This window comes from Equus asinus, chromosome 17, assembly GCF_041296235.1.
Source record: "Equus asinus isolate D_3611 breed Donkey chromosome 17, EquAss-T2T_v2, whole genome shotgun sequence".
Taxonomy (NCBI): domain Eukaryota; kingdom Metazoa; phylum Chordata; class Mammalia; order Perissodactyla; family Equidae; genus Equus; species Equus asinus.
In genome coordinates, this window is record NC_091806.1 from 39,253,931 (window position 1) to 39,267,164 (window position 13,234).

Genomic DNA, 13,234 nt, shown 5'->3' on the forward strand with positions numbered 1-13,234 from the left:
AACGGGGTTCAAGATGGTTATTCCGGGGTTCTGGACGTCTGTGCCCTTAACAATTCTTGCACAGTCAACAAGGCAAACCCAGCACTGGGCTGGGCCATCCAAACCCTCTCTCCAGCAGTTCCGTTGTGTAAACAACAGCCCCAGGCAAAGAGGACTGGACTCCTTCGGGAGAGCGCGGACATTCTTCACATCCCTCCACCTCCTGCGCCCCCCAGGCTCCCATGCATGAAAATTCTGACCCCAAAGTCGCCATCACCACCACCCCTTCCCCTGACACCCACGAGGCCAATCTGGGGGCCCAAGCAACACTGCATAATCAACTCACCCTTCGCCCTCTGTCCCACTGGGCCCGTCCCTGTCCTCGAGGCCAAGTGACCTCCCCGGACGAAAGGGGACCCTCAAACGCGGCGTGAACTACCCCAAAGGCGCATGCTGAGTCGTGCGCTGGGGGCGCTTCCTGGGCCGCCAGCGCCTTCCATCCCCCGGGCCCGATTCCGCCCGGCCGCCCCCCGGGCCGCCGGCCTCCCTAGGCCTCGGTCCCCCCCAACTCCCGCCCTCGCCGGGGGCCCCTGCGCGGGCAGTCTCACCGGTCACGCAGCCGTTCACGGCAGTGGGCTTCTGTGCCGTTACCACGTAGTTGTACGACATGTCGAGGCCTGAGGCGGCCCGTAGGGACTCGAGCGCTGCCACAGAAAGACGGACACGACCGAAGAGACTGGCGGCCCCCACCCGCGCGCCGCGAACTCCACCGCCGCTGCCTCCGCCCCAGAGACACGTTGCAGGCCAGAGCGGCCGGGGCGCGGGGCATCACGGGACGGCCTCACCTGGGCTCTCGGAGGACTCACGGCGCCCGAGGCGGCCAACCAAAGGAGGACCCGCCCCCCGAGGCCCCGCCCCTCCTCTTGCCGCCCGAGCCCGGGGTACCCGGATGAGGGCGTGCCGTCGGGGGTCCTCGGGAAGCGGCGGCGGCTCGCGAGGTGGCTGATGCGGGCAAGGGCGGGTGGGGGAGGCGTGCCGACCCTCGCTCGCGTGCGCGCCCCTCCTCGTTTCCCGGACCCGGTCCGCTCCTCGTTCTGTTGCTCCGGGAGCCCTCGGGGCTGTTCCCCTTTTGGAAAACGGAAGGACGGCAGAGGCCTAGAGAGGGGAGGGAGGTGACAGCAATTTGTGCATCTCCCGGACTAGAGCCAGGATCCATTCCTCCCTCCCCGGAGCCCTCCAGTTCCTCCAGACCTCGCCGGTACCCTCACCTCCTCCTAGGATGACCGAACAGCCCGCCTCACCTGGGGGGGCGCCAGGACGCTCACTTCTCCCCTTTGTGTTTTATTCTTCAGACTTCGAAGGGTCCTCCAGGCCACTTGCCCAGAGTTATTCGTGCCCTGATGGCTGTACAAATTCTGATCTCAAACACGAAAGCAGAATTTCCCCACTGAGAACTTAGCAACCCAGGAAAGCAGTCAGTTAGTCCTGCACCTTCCAGGCCACTCCACAGCAGACAGGCTGTGCAGGGAGTGGGAGGAGAACCACGTGGCTGGGAGCACCTGCTGAATGCCTCGGAGAAGGCAGCCCCCATTTTACAGATGAGGAAGTTGAGGCTCAGGGGAATTGGTTTCCCTAGTAAGGCAGAGGCAGAGGTAGGTGCAGAGATGGCTGTGGATTCTTTCCATTGCAGACACAATGAGCCCAAGACACCTCTGATGAATTGAGGGGAGTTCAAATGTCACAGTGGATTACGTGTGTGGCTTCCCACACCAGGGACTCTGCCTGCCTTTGGAAGCAGTGAATTATCAGTAGGAAGAACGTGGGCTTTCTGGAAAGATGAGATGTGGGTTTGAGTCCTAGCTCTTACCATTATGATCTTGGACAAGTCACTAGAGCTCTCTGAGTCAGTTTCCCAGAAGATGAGGTCACAGACTCAGCTGCCTCCCTCCTGGTGTGGTGCCAACACCAAGAGCGAGTGTGCTTATTCACTGCATATGATGCCCATGAAAAGAGACTCTGAGTAACTTTGCCCCCTGGTGATAAGGTGGGTGCTGCTCCTGGGCATAAAGGCAGCCCTGTGGCCGACATGGATCGATCTGTCTTCTGACAGCCAAGTGAAGGCGTGACCCTTGGTCAGCCCCACACTCTTCTCCATCCCCAGCCCACGTACTAGAGTTTGGACTTGGATCAAAGTCTGGGGCAGCTCCCTGATTACAAGGGCCCTGGAAGCGTGACTGTGTCAGTAGGCTGCAAGTGCCTTCAGCAGCTTGTACTGTTACTCCTCCTGCAGGTTTCGCTGCCACCTTCACTGTACCCAGACCTGGGAAGCACCCACAGGATTGCCCGTCCTCCGGCAGCTCGGTGCAAAGGTGTGAACTCAGCTTGCTTCAGAGCCTCCCACCATGGTGAGTCCCACAAGGACCAGGGCAGGGGAAGGGCACTGTGGTCTTGGAGCATTGGGGTGCCAGCCCTGGGTATGCCAGGGTTCCTTGCACCCTGACCAAGAGATGCTGCTGCCTCCTGAGGTTCAGAGAGGTTAAGAGAGAGGGTCATCCTCTCTCTCAGAGGCCGATCTCTGCTTCTCTCCATTTCCCAGCTGGTCCCAGCCAGGCCTGGGCTGCAGCCTCGGTGTCCCTCCAGGGCCCATCTACCCCTGGTCTGGGTCATGCATTCAGATTAGAACATTAACAGTTACCTACTGTAATCAACACTGTATCAGTGACAGAAGGAGCCATGAAGAAGGACCTGGTGCCTGCTTCCTGAGCATGGGGCATGTGTGGGCTGTCCCAGAGGTGGCATCTGTACCACAGTAGGCTCGGCATGCCCCTGGGCATTGCTCCAGGCCCACTCTAGAACTGATCTGAACCAAAGCAGGACTTGGGCAGACCTGGGTTCAAATTTCAGCCTGCCGCTGACCAGCTGTGTGACCTTTTAGAGAAGACTTGACCTCTCTGAGCCTCTTTTTCCTCATCTGAAATATGAAGCAGATTAAGGGCTGCCACCAAGTGGCTGTGAGATGTTGATCAGGCTAGAGTCCTTGCACAGCGCGTATTCGACTTCCTTTCCTTTTCCATCCCCTTGGCCACTGGGAAACCTCTGGCTCTGGTTTGGAAATAGTTGCAAATCCCAGACGCAACAGACTGTCAGGGATGGTGAGGGCGCACGTTCTTGGAGGATGGTGGTGCTAGAGGCTGGGCTTGAATTTGAGACCAACTCATGACTTCATTGCATATTCCAGTCCCTGGTGGGCTCTGAGGGCACAAGCCGGGGTACTTCTTAGGGCAAGTCCTCTGCCACCCCCAGCCCTCCTTCAGCCCCTGGGGAGACCAGCATATGGCCAAATGGAACCAGCTTTGGAGCCAGGCAGACCTGGACACTCGCTGGCTGTGTGACTTTAGGCAGTTATTTAACTGTGCCTCAGTTTCCTCACCAGGTTTATCTTTCCTCCATAGGGTTGTTGGGAAGATTAACGAGATGTGCTCAAAAGCGTTTAGACCTGGGCCTGCCTCCCAGTCACTGCTTGGGGAAACAGAGGCAGTCTTATTCTGCTCCCTCTCTTCTGACCTGCGCTGTTCTCCTTGTCCTGAAGCAGGTGGCTGGGCTCTGGCCCTTGCCAAACCCAAGGAAGGGCAAAGTTTGCACAAAGGAACAGGGTGCCTGCAGGCTTGGGGAAGGAGTCTCAGGAAAGTGACTCAGCTGCAGGCTGCCCCTGGGCCACCAGGTGGCGCTGGGAGCCCAGCCCTCTGGGTCCCCATTGGGCCCCAGTCTCAGTCTCTCTGGGACAAAGGCTGGAGCACACCCCAAACTTCATTCAGCTAGTCCAGCTTTTCAGAGCCTGTTTAAGAAGAGAGCAGCTTGCTTTCATTCAACTTTTACTGTATAACAAACATCTACCCTAGTCTATTAAATCCCCATTTTGCAGAGAAAAACTTGAAGCTCAGAACAGCGAGCTGTCTTCCCTGAGTTCTCACGGCTGGTGGGAGGCAGACTTGGGATTTGAGCCCAAGTCCCCGTGACCGTAGCTCTCAGGCCATCCTGTCCATGACCCTCGCACCTGAGGTTCCCCATGGCCAGGTTCCTCCTTCTGCTTGTGAGGCGCTGCCCACCTCTCCTTGCTGGTCCCTGATCACTCACGTCGTTCTCACTTGTTCCCTGGCCTGGCCACCATGCTATTTCATAGCTCTAGACCTGGGCGTATAATCTTCCTCTGCCTGGAATTCCTCCCTCTCCCCAACCGCCCCCGACCATGCCCCTCACTCCCTCTCACTTACCTAACTTCTATCTATCCTTCACAAGGACTTCCAGGATGCACTAAGGAGGCTGAGGTCCCCTCCTCTGTGCCCCCGTGGCGCATGTGCATTCGTCTTGTGGAAACAATCTCTGCATTTCCAAGGAAGGCAGGACCAGCATTCTGTTCTCTCTTTACACGCAGTGCCCAGCGCTGGGCCTGGCAGGCCTGGAGGCTCAGGAAGTGCTGTTTGCCCAGCACCAAAGGCCCAGCTGGAACAGCAGATGGGTGTGGGGCCCTTCTGGCCCCTTCCCCCTGGCACAGGAGCGTCTCCTCCTTTGGCAGAAGAAGGCTGTTGGGCCCCAACTTTATTAAATCTTTTTATGTTCAGGGCTTCAGTTCCCCCATTTTCTTTGTATTGAAGCCATTTCTCAGGACAAATTTAAGCCATAGTCCAAAACACTTCATAAATTAAGCACTGAATAAAAAGTCACAAATTAAGAAGAGAACTCATAGAAACATCCACCTGATTAAATCACGCCCAATTCTGTGTACCCCTAGAGTTCCTGCTCCAACTGCTGTGTCCCTGGAGTTCCTGGGTGGGTGTGGGCGAGGGGTCTTGGCCATAGCAATGTGGATGGGCAGGATGGGGATGTCCCCACCAACCACACCTGGAACATCCTCCTCACTCTTCTCCTGCAGACCTCCAAGAAGCTGCTGAACTCCGTGGCAGGCTGTGCCGATGATGCCCTTGCTGGCCTGGTGGCCTGTGACCCCAACCTGCAGCTCCTGCAGGGCCACCGCGTGGCCCTCCGTTCTGACCTGGACAGCCTCAAGGGCCGGGTGGCATTGCTGTCAGGTGGGGGCTCCGGCCATGAGCCTGCCCACGCTGGTGAGTACTCCGGCCTAGAGGCAGGGGGTGGGTGCTGGGAAGAGTGGACGGGGACCCCTGGGAGACCCTCAGTGCTGGTAGGAGGTTGAGGACAGAGCCCCACTGGGTCCTGGTTCCCGCTCTCCCCCTCCCTCAGGCTGAGATCTGGGGCCAGTCACGGCCTCTCTCTGGGCCTCAGCCTCTACATCTATAAAAGCATGAGGTTGAGCCAGATTTGTCTCTCTGGCCCTTCCAGTTCTGAGAGTCAGTGATTCTGTGCATCTTCCCGGCCTTCCAGGCCCAGCTGACCCTTCCCCCATCCAGGAAGCCATCCTGATTCTTCCAGCCTAGAGCAATCTCCCTCTGCTGAATTCCCACCCTGTACTTTCACATGCAACATGGACAGTCCTGGATTGTTCCCTGTTCGGTGCCAGACATGTGGGCTCGCCCTGAGAGCTCCCCGGGGGCAGGGACCAGGATTTTCATCCTTTGTCCCTTTCCTGTCTCCCTTCAGCAAATCCATCCATCCATCCATTCAGCAAACATTAGTGAGCCCCCACTATGTGCCTGGCCCTGGGCTGGGCACTTGGGAGGCGGCAGGGAACCAGACAGACAAGGTGCCTGCCCTCCTGAAGCTTCCTTCTCCTTTGAGGAGACAAACGGTAACCAGGGAAACACAGAAGTGAATGAGAGCATCCCAGTCATGGAAGTGAGGCAGTGGAGACGAGAGAGCAGGGTAAAGGAACAGCGAGCCACTGGGGATGGGGTGGCTGACTGCTTCAGTTGGCGGGTCAAGGAAGGCCTCTCCAAGGAGATGGCTCCTGAGTGAAGATCTCCGGAGAGCGACTCAGGTGCTCTTCCAGTGCCAAGTGCACAGTAGGGCTCGCCAAACCAGGAAGCCCAGGCACAGGTCCCCACCCAGCATCCTCTCCCTGCCCCTCCCCCTCTGTCTCCAGGTTTCATAGGAAAGGGGATGCTGACAGGGGTCATCGCGGGAGCAGTGTTCACCTCCCCGGCAGTGGGCAGCATCTTGGCGGCCATCAGGGCAGTGGCCCAGGCGGGCACAGGTAAGCCTGGCATGCAGGAGGGGCTGCTGTGTGGAGGGCAGGCACTGACGGGGCCCTGCCGGCTGCTCCTGCAGTGGGGACCCTCCTCATCGTGAAGAACTACACGGGGGATCGGCTCAACTTCGGCCTGGCCCGGGAGCAGGCCCAGGCTGAGGGCATCCCTGTGGAGATGGTGGTCATCGGGGATGACAGCGCCTTCACCGTCCTGAAGAAGGCAGGCAGGCGGGGGCTCTGCGGCACAGTGCTCATACACAAGGTGAGATTCCCACCCGGACACAGACATAGACTGGCCCGCCCCTCCCAGCCTGCTCTCTCCGGCAGCACTGGTGGCTGGACCTTTCCAGCCAGCCCACCACTGGAAGCCCCTCCTTCCCCGGTGCTCCCTGATCCAGGAAGGCCCCACCTTCCCCCACTGTCTAAGCCCAGAATCCAGGCTTTCTCCCATCCCTTCCCTCCCCTTCCCCCACCCAGCCAGCTGCCCTGACGTGGTGGTCCTGCTCCCAAATGCCCAGACGCACACCTCCGCCTGCCCTTCCTGTCCCAGCCTTGGTTCAGTGCTCATCCGCTCCGGGCCCAGGGGGCTGCAGCCGCCTCCTCACTGCGCTCCCCTGCCTGCTTCCTGCCCGCCTCCAGTCTGCTCCCCACACCACCCCAGGTGTCTTTTGAAGTTGTTTATCTGACCAACTTGTTCTCCTGCCAAAAGCCCTTTTGGGGTCCTAGAGTCAACCCAGGCTCCTTGGTCAGGTGCCCTCCACACTCTTGCCCCTCCTCCCTGACTTTCCAGGTTCATCTCCCATCTTCCCCATCATCCTCTTCTGCTCCTTGAACACTGTTCCCTGCATGCGGGCTGTGGCTCACCTCGGGGGCCTTGGTGATGCTCTGCCTTCGGCCTTGAAAGTCCTTCCCTGTCCAGCCCCCTTTGGCCTGGCCAACTCCTGCTATTCCATAGGGGCCCAGCGCTGACGTCTCCCCATCTGGGAAGTTTTCCCTCCCACTGTGCCCAGCTGGCTAGGAGCCCCTCCTCAGTGCTCCCATAACATCCTACCATGAACTCCATCATTGCATTTACCACCTCGCATTAAACATTCAATTTGTGTGGGTCTGCTTCCCCAGCCCTCCCCAGACTGAGAGTTCCTTCAAGGGAGGGACTGTGACTTAGTCACTTTGTTTCCTTCCAGCACATACTAGATGCTAGGAAAAAGTGGGTGGGTGGGCGAGTCAAGTGAGCCATGGTGTACATGCCATGGAGAAAGAACTCTACACCAGGAATCAAGAAACTGGCCACAGGGGGTTGTGTGACACTGAACGAGTCATCTCCCCTCTCTGGGCCTATTTCTCCGTTTGTAAAGTCCCTTTTGGCTCCAACAGACTGGGATTCTTGAAGATTCCTGCCAGGTGCATTGTCAATGTGGGGGGTATGGTCTTCCACCCCCAAGTGCTACAGTCACTCTTTCCCCCTCGGGGCTCCTCTCTGTGTGGGTGCAGGTGGCGGGTGCCCTGGCTGAGGCAGGTGTGGGGCTGGAGGAGATCACAAAGCGGGTGAGCGCAGTCGCCAAGGCCATGGGTGAGTGTGGCCCAGGGACTGGGACGTGGAGAGGAGGGAAGTGGGGGCCGACTTGGGACCAGGAGCTGCGGCATGGATGGGTTATTCCCCAGGGGCTGAGGGAAGGTCTCCCAGGGATGTCCTAGGCACTGGTACCCTTGGGTCCCGGAGCTGAGCTTCTCTTTCATCACTGGATGAAGAGTCTGGCAGCTTGTCTCCGAGAAGAGGCTGCCTCTGGGCAGGGCTCCCGAGGCCTCGCTGCTGCCTGCCTGCTGCCAGGAGCAGAGCAGTCATCCTTTACATACCTCATTTCTCATAGGAACCCTGGGAGTGAGCTTGTCCTCCTGCAGCGTGCCTGGCTCCAGACCCACCTTTGAGCTCTCAGCCGATGAGCTGGAGCTGGGCTTGGGTAAGCTACAGCCACCCCATCCCAGCCATGCCTGTCCCTTGGGTTCTGCCCACCTGTTTTCCCTGGGAGCCATGTTCTTGGTCCCCTCTGCTCGCCCGGAGCTGTCACCTAGGTGGTCTTAGTGTGTTTAAGTGGGTACTCGAGGCCCTTCTGGCCCAAGCTGCCTGATTTCTACCTGCTTTGCCATCCACCCAGGGCCCCCCCCCACCTCCTTGCCTTGGCTCACACCATTCCCGGGTCACCCTGCCCCTACCGAAACACAGCCCCTCTTTCAGCGGCCACTCCAGCTGCAAAGCTGTCCCTCTTCCTCCCCGATGTTTCCAGAGTGGTGGGCAGAGGCCTCTTGTGGCCTTGCTGTGACTGCCTCTATTAAAGCCACTTAACTAGTTGAAAGTTAAGTAAAGTTCTGTTATCTCCACCACCAGGCCATAAGCTTGGTGTGTCTTTCATTATTCTGCCCATTTCCACCTCCTCCCCACATACACAGCACGTAGCCTATACCGAGCCCTTAGTAAATCCTTGATAAAAACGCGACGAGTGAATCCCCAGGCCCCGAGTGGGTCAGCAGTGACCGTGTCTATCCACAGGGATCCACGGAGAAGCTGGCGTGCGCCGGATAAAGGTAGGTGACTCTCTGGCCCAACCTGGTCCAAAGCCAAGGCCCCTGGCAGAGCTCACTCCTGGTCCCCTCTGACAGATGGCAGCCGCCGACGAGATTGTGGCGCTCATGCTCGACCACATGACGAACCCCTCCAACGCGTCCCACGTGCCTGTGCAGTCTGGTGAGGGGCTGTCCTGCTGTCTGTCTCCCAGCCCTGTCTCCTCTTCTGGGCAGGGGTCCCAGAGAGTCTCACCAGGGCTGTCGTGTCTGCCCACAGGCTCCTCAGTGGTGCTGATGGTCAACAACCTGGGTGGCCTGTCATTCCTGGAAGTGGGCATCATAGCTGATGCTGCTGTCCGCTCTCTGGGTGAGCCGCACGCTGGAAGGGGACCTCCCAACCCCTGGAGCGTCTTCCCTCCAGCGCTTTGAAGCTGCACATAAGACAGGCAGCTGAAATAGGGTCTTGTGATGGCCCAGAGCGTGGGCTGTGCAGTCAGATGAGCCAGGCTTAGACGGTCACTCTGTCACCTAACTGCTGGGTGCCTTGAGCATCTGTTTTCTTGTGTGTAAAGGGGATAATAATAGTACCTGCCTTACAAGGTTGTTGCAAGGATTAAATGAGATTCAATGCACATAACACACTTAGCACAGTGCTTGGCACCTGGTAAGAACTCAGTAATGTGACCAGTATTACTCAATTGTCCCTATACAAGGGACACGGCCAGGGAAGGTGGTAGTTCGGGGCATTGTTGCGAGATGTCCTGAGGAAGTCTGGCCATCTCCCTGCTGACCTCAGGCCCAGCTTCCCAAGTCCTTGTTTTCCTCTCATTCTGCTGCTTTCTCTGATGCCCTGGGGGGCAGTGCCCAGCCTTCCCTCCGTCCCTCACAGGCCTCCCTGCTCTTGTATTGCAGAGGGCCGCGGGGTGAAGATTGCCCGTGCCCTGGTGGGCATCTTCATGTCAGCCCTGGAGATGCCTGGCATTTCTCTCACCCTTCTGCTGGTGGATGAGCCCCTTCTGAAGCTGATAGGTGAGACCCGGAAGCTGAGGTCATCCAAGCCAGGGCTCCTTGTAGCTGGAAGGAACCAGGGGGACTTGGAGAGACCCCATCAGGGCTGACCACGACAATGAGGAACCTGTGGAGAGGCCCTTTCTGGCTTCTCTAGTTCTCAGGTGTCAGTAGAGGAGTTGGTATTAGGATCCTCCGCAGGAACCCTCCCCCTTTCCCTCTGGCCTCCCTCTGGCAAATACTAAGTACACAGTAGGCACTCAGTACTTGCTTGTTGAGGTGGAAGGAATCAGACCACCAGGTGAGGGGTCCAGGCCCCACTTGATCCCTGGCCAGCTGACCCCTTTCTAAGAGAGTCATCCTGCTGTCCCTAGATGCTGAAACCTCCGCATCAGCCTGGCCTAACGTGGCCAAGGTCCCCGTGACTGGGCGGAAGCGGAGCCGGGCAGCCCCCACGGAGCCCCTGGAGGCCCCTGAGTCCACTGCTGCAGGAGGTACCAGGCCCTGCTGTTGGGGAGGGCGGCCCAGGGCTTTGGCTTGATCCCTGAAGGGGGCAGGGTGTGCAGTGGGGTATATGGGAACCCTTATACCCACAGCTCCCACACTGGTCAAGTTCGGGCCAGGCGGGCCTCTTCCCCCACTGTCCTCCTTCTCCAGGCTTAGCCTCAAAGCAGATGGCGCTTGTGCTGGAGCGGGTGTGCGCCGCCCTCCTGGGCCTGGAGGAACATCTGAATGCCCTGGATCGTGCTGCCGGCGACGGGGACTGTGGCACCACCCACAGCCGCGTGGCCAGAGGTCAGTGCCAGGACCCTCTGGGATCAGGAGAGGGGCTGGCGTGGCACATTGGTTGGCATTTCATGAACCAGAACAATTTCAAAAACATTTGGAGGGCTGACATGGGTTGCCAGCTTTTATTCTGACAAGCAGGGTCCGTCACCAAACCTAGTGAGTGAAAAGCTCTTAATTATCCAGCATCATTCAGCCAAGAAAAACTTATTTAGCGCCTACCACAGGGCCAGGCACTGCTCTCGACTCTCTGGATACAGTAGTGAGCAAAGCAGATAAAAATCACTGCTCTTGTGGCTTATGTTCTGGTGGGGAGACAAACCACAAACAAAATAAATCAGAAAAACATACAGGGTAGTAGTGGAAAGGGCTCGGGGGAAAAAATGGAGCAGGGAAGCGAGGTATGGGATGTCAGGTGCGGGTGCCAGGGCAGACCTCGCCTGCTAGGTGACTGCTGAGGGCCCGTCACTGTTTCCCACCCCTCTGCAGACGGCACGTGGGATGTAGAAAGGGGAGCCTTGGGCATCTCTTCCTGTTGGTTCCTCCTGCCTGGCAGTGAGGCCTGGGTACTTGGTTGGGGTCCACCTGGATGGGGTGGAGGGTCTCTGAATTCCTCGCCATCTCTCTCTGCCTGCAGCGATCCAGGGGTGGCTGAAGGAGGGTCCACCCCCTGCCAGCCCTGCCCAGCTGCTCTCCAAATTGTCCCTCCTGCTACTGGAGAAGATGGGGGGCTCATCTGGGGCGGTGAGTGCTCGCAGCCCCTGGGGCCAGAGGGCTGCCGTGGAGGGGTCCTGGCTTGGCTGCGGCCCAGGCCAGCCCACGTGCTAAGCATTCTGGTCCTCGCCAGCTCTATGGCCTCTTCCTGACTGCGGCAGCCCAGCCACTCAAGGCCAAGACTGACCTTCCAGCCTGGTCTGCTGCCATGGATGCCGGCCTGGAGGCCATGCAGAAGTGAGCCAGAGCCCTGTGCCTTAGACAGGGGTGGGCCGGGGGAGGCGGTTGATGTCACCTGCTCTCAGCCAGGCCCTGTCCCCACCCCCAGAGTGATTCCCTACAGTGAGCTTCATCTTTCTCTTCCCCTGCCAGGTACGGAAAGGCTGCCCCAGGGGACAGGACCATGGTGTGTATTCAGCTCAGCCCTTCTTCCTTTTACATGTGGAAGCCCTGCAGGCCAGCCTCAGTGGCAGGGCCTGTGCTCAGCCCCCTCTCCCTCCCCTTGTCCAGCTGGATTCGCTGTGGGCAGCAGGACAGGAGCTCCAAGCCTGGAAGAGCCCAGGGGCTGATCTGTTCCAAATCCTGACCAAAGCGGTCAAGGTGAGTGAGGCTGGGCCCAGCCACCCGGGGAGACAGGCTTGGAGCCACTAGGCTCCCATCTCCATGTGACCTTGAGCTATCAAGTTACTATCCTTCCCGTACCTTGTTTCCTCCTCCAGAAATGGGGCCGAGTGCCTGTCTCAGAGGGTCCTGGTGAGGCTGGAGAGATAGGTAGTGCCCCAGCAGTGTCTGGGACATAGCAGGCCCTCAGTAAGTGGTGGCCCCTTGCTCTGCTAGAGACAGGTGGGAGGTGACTTCTCCACACTGGTGACAGTACAGAGGGTGCTGGCAGAGCTGGAACAGGAGGGTCCAGCATCTATGGCAGGAAGGAGGCCTAGGGGCTCATCCTTGAACCTGCTCCCACACCCCCACCCGTCAGAGTGCAGAAGCTGCAGCCGAGGCCACCAAGGATATGGAAGCTGGAGCCGGAAGAGCCAGTTACATCAGCTCTGCGCGGCTGGATCAGCCAGACCCCGGGGCAGTGGCAGCCGCGGCCATTCTCCGTGCCATCCTGGAGGTCCTGCAGAGCCAGGGTGTGTGAATGCCTCCTGGGCTCAATGCCTCTGTCACTGCTGTGCAGAGGGACCACTGTCACTTCCTTCTGCCTTCCAACAGTCACCCTCCCTCGTCCCTCACCCCTAGGGCCCATCCTCTGAGTTCAGCAGGAAATCCTCTCCCAGTCTCCAGAATGACTCCACTGGAGAAACTGCAGGCCCAGAGTGGGTCACGCCTTTCCCTCTTCAGGGAGGCGGGTCCTCAGATCACCCTGCCCTGCCCCCAGCCGGCTCTGGGCTTAGCCATAAGGCACTTTCCCCGGGCGGCAGCACAGCCTTTCACTGGCAATGCTCATTTGGTTTTAAGACTCCCTGTGAAAGGCCTCCTGCCCCTGAACCTGAGCCAGTGTGGAAAAGCAAGCTAATAAACCAGCCTGAAGCAACACAGCTACTGCTTCCTCTAGGGATCTTTTTCCAAGCCTGTGCACGAGGGCCCAGGAATGCCCCAGGGACTAAGACCTCCGCCCCTGGTTGAAACCATCATGACCCATCTACCACCTGGGACCCAAAGGCAGAGTCCACACAGCTGGGCAGGCTCCACTGGGGTCCCCATTCCTGTCCTCCTTCAATACACACACCACACCTGATGGGGGTGCTTTTCTCAGCACTAAACTAACAGAATTCTCTGACTCTCTGGGAATCAAATGAGCAAATGAGACACCAGAGGGAAAAGAAGTCACCATATTCTGTGGCTCAGTGTTAGAACAGAAACTGCACCCAAGGCAGCCCCCAGGTCTCTCTAGAGCAATCACGGATGGCACCTGGGCCAGCAAGGGGGCTGCTGAGTCTGGTAGAGCGCACCCCTGGCCCACACTCAGTGCAGGGAGCAGTTAAAGGCACTGGCGTGGACTCACATAGACACAACTTTGCATCC

At 58.6% G+C, this 13,234-nt stretch overlaps 2 protein-coding genes across 4 annotated transcripts in view; one reads left to right on the top strand and one right to left on the bottom strand.

The window, feature by feature from the left end:
* The window catches only part of DDB1 (damage specific DNA binding protein 1), a 29,013-nt gene extending 28,123 nt beyond the window's left edge, over window positions 1-890 (bottom strand). The window contains exon 1 of the mRNA XM_014866906.3: window positions 588-890. Within this exon, the coding sequence (XP_014722392.1) occupies window positions 588-648 (61 nt within the window). The 5' untranslated portion in view covers window positions 649-890. The remainder of the gene's footprint in view (window positions 1-587) is intronic.
* On the top strand, window positions 890-12,747 carry TKFC (triokinase and FMN cyclase). Of its 3 annotated transcripts, XM_014866897.3 has the most exons (19): window positions 890-977; window positions 1,332-1,631; window positions 2,270-2,384; window positions 4,910-5,099; window positions 6,035-6,145; window positions 6,220-6,401; window positions 7,631-7,709; window positions 8,008-8,097; window positions 8,685-8,719; window positions 8,795-8,879; window positions 8,976-9,065; window positions 9,611-9,727; window positions 10,081-10,200; window positions 10,364-10,501; window positions 11,130-11,236; window positions 11,340-11,443; window positions 11,579-11,612; window positions 11,717-11,806; window positions 12,186-12,747. In XM_014866897.3, the coding sequence occupies exons 3-19, from the start codon at window positions 2,382-2,384 to the stop codon at window positions 12,345-12,347; spliced, it is 1,737 nt and encodes a 578-aa protein (XP_014722383.2). In that variant the 5' UTR covers window positions 890-977; window positions 1,332-1,631; window positions 2,270-2,381; the 3' UTR covers window positions 12,348-12,747. The 3 variants fall into 3 exon arrangements, with proteins under 3 accessions (XP_014722383.2, XP_014722382.2, XP_070344022.1); XM_014866896.3 differs by lacking the exon at window positions 1,332-1,631 and having other exon boundaries at window positions 899-977; XM_070487921.1 differs by lacking the exons at window positions 890-977; window positions 1,332-1,631 and having other exon boundaries at window positions 2,245-2,384.
* The last annotated feature ends 487 nt before the right edge of the window (window positions 12,748-13,234 follow it).

Coding starts and splice junctions, on each gene's coding strand:
- TKFC (XM_014866897.3), top strand. Junction 8,720..8,794: donor CTGGCGTGCGCCGGATAAAG/GTAGGTGACTCT, acceptor CCCCTCTGACAG/ATGGCAGCCGCCGACGAGAT. Junction 11,237..11,339: donor TGGGGGGCTCATCTGGGGCG/GTGAGTGCTCGC, acceptor GGTCCTCGCCAG/CTCTATGGCCTCTTCCTGAC.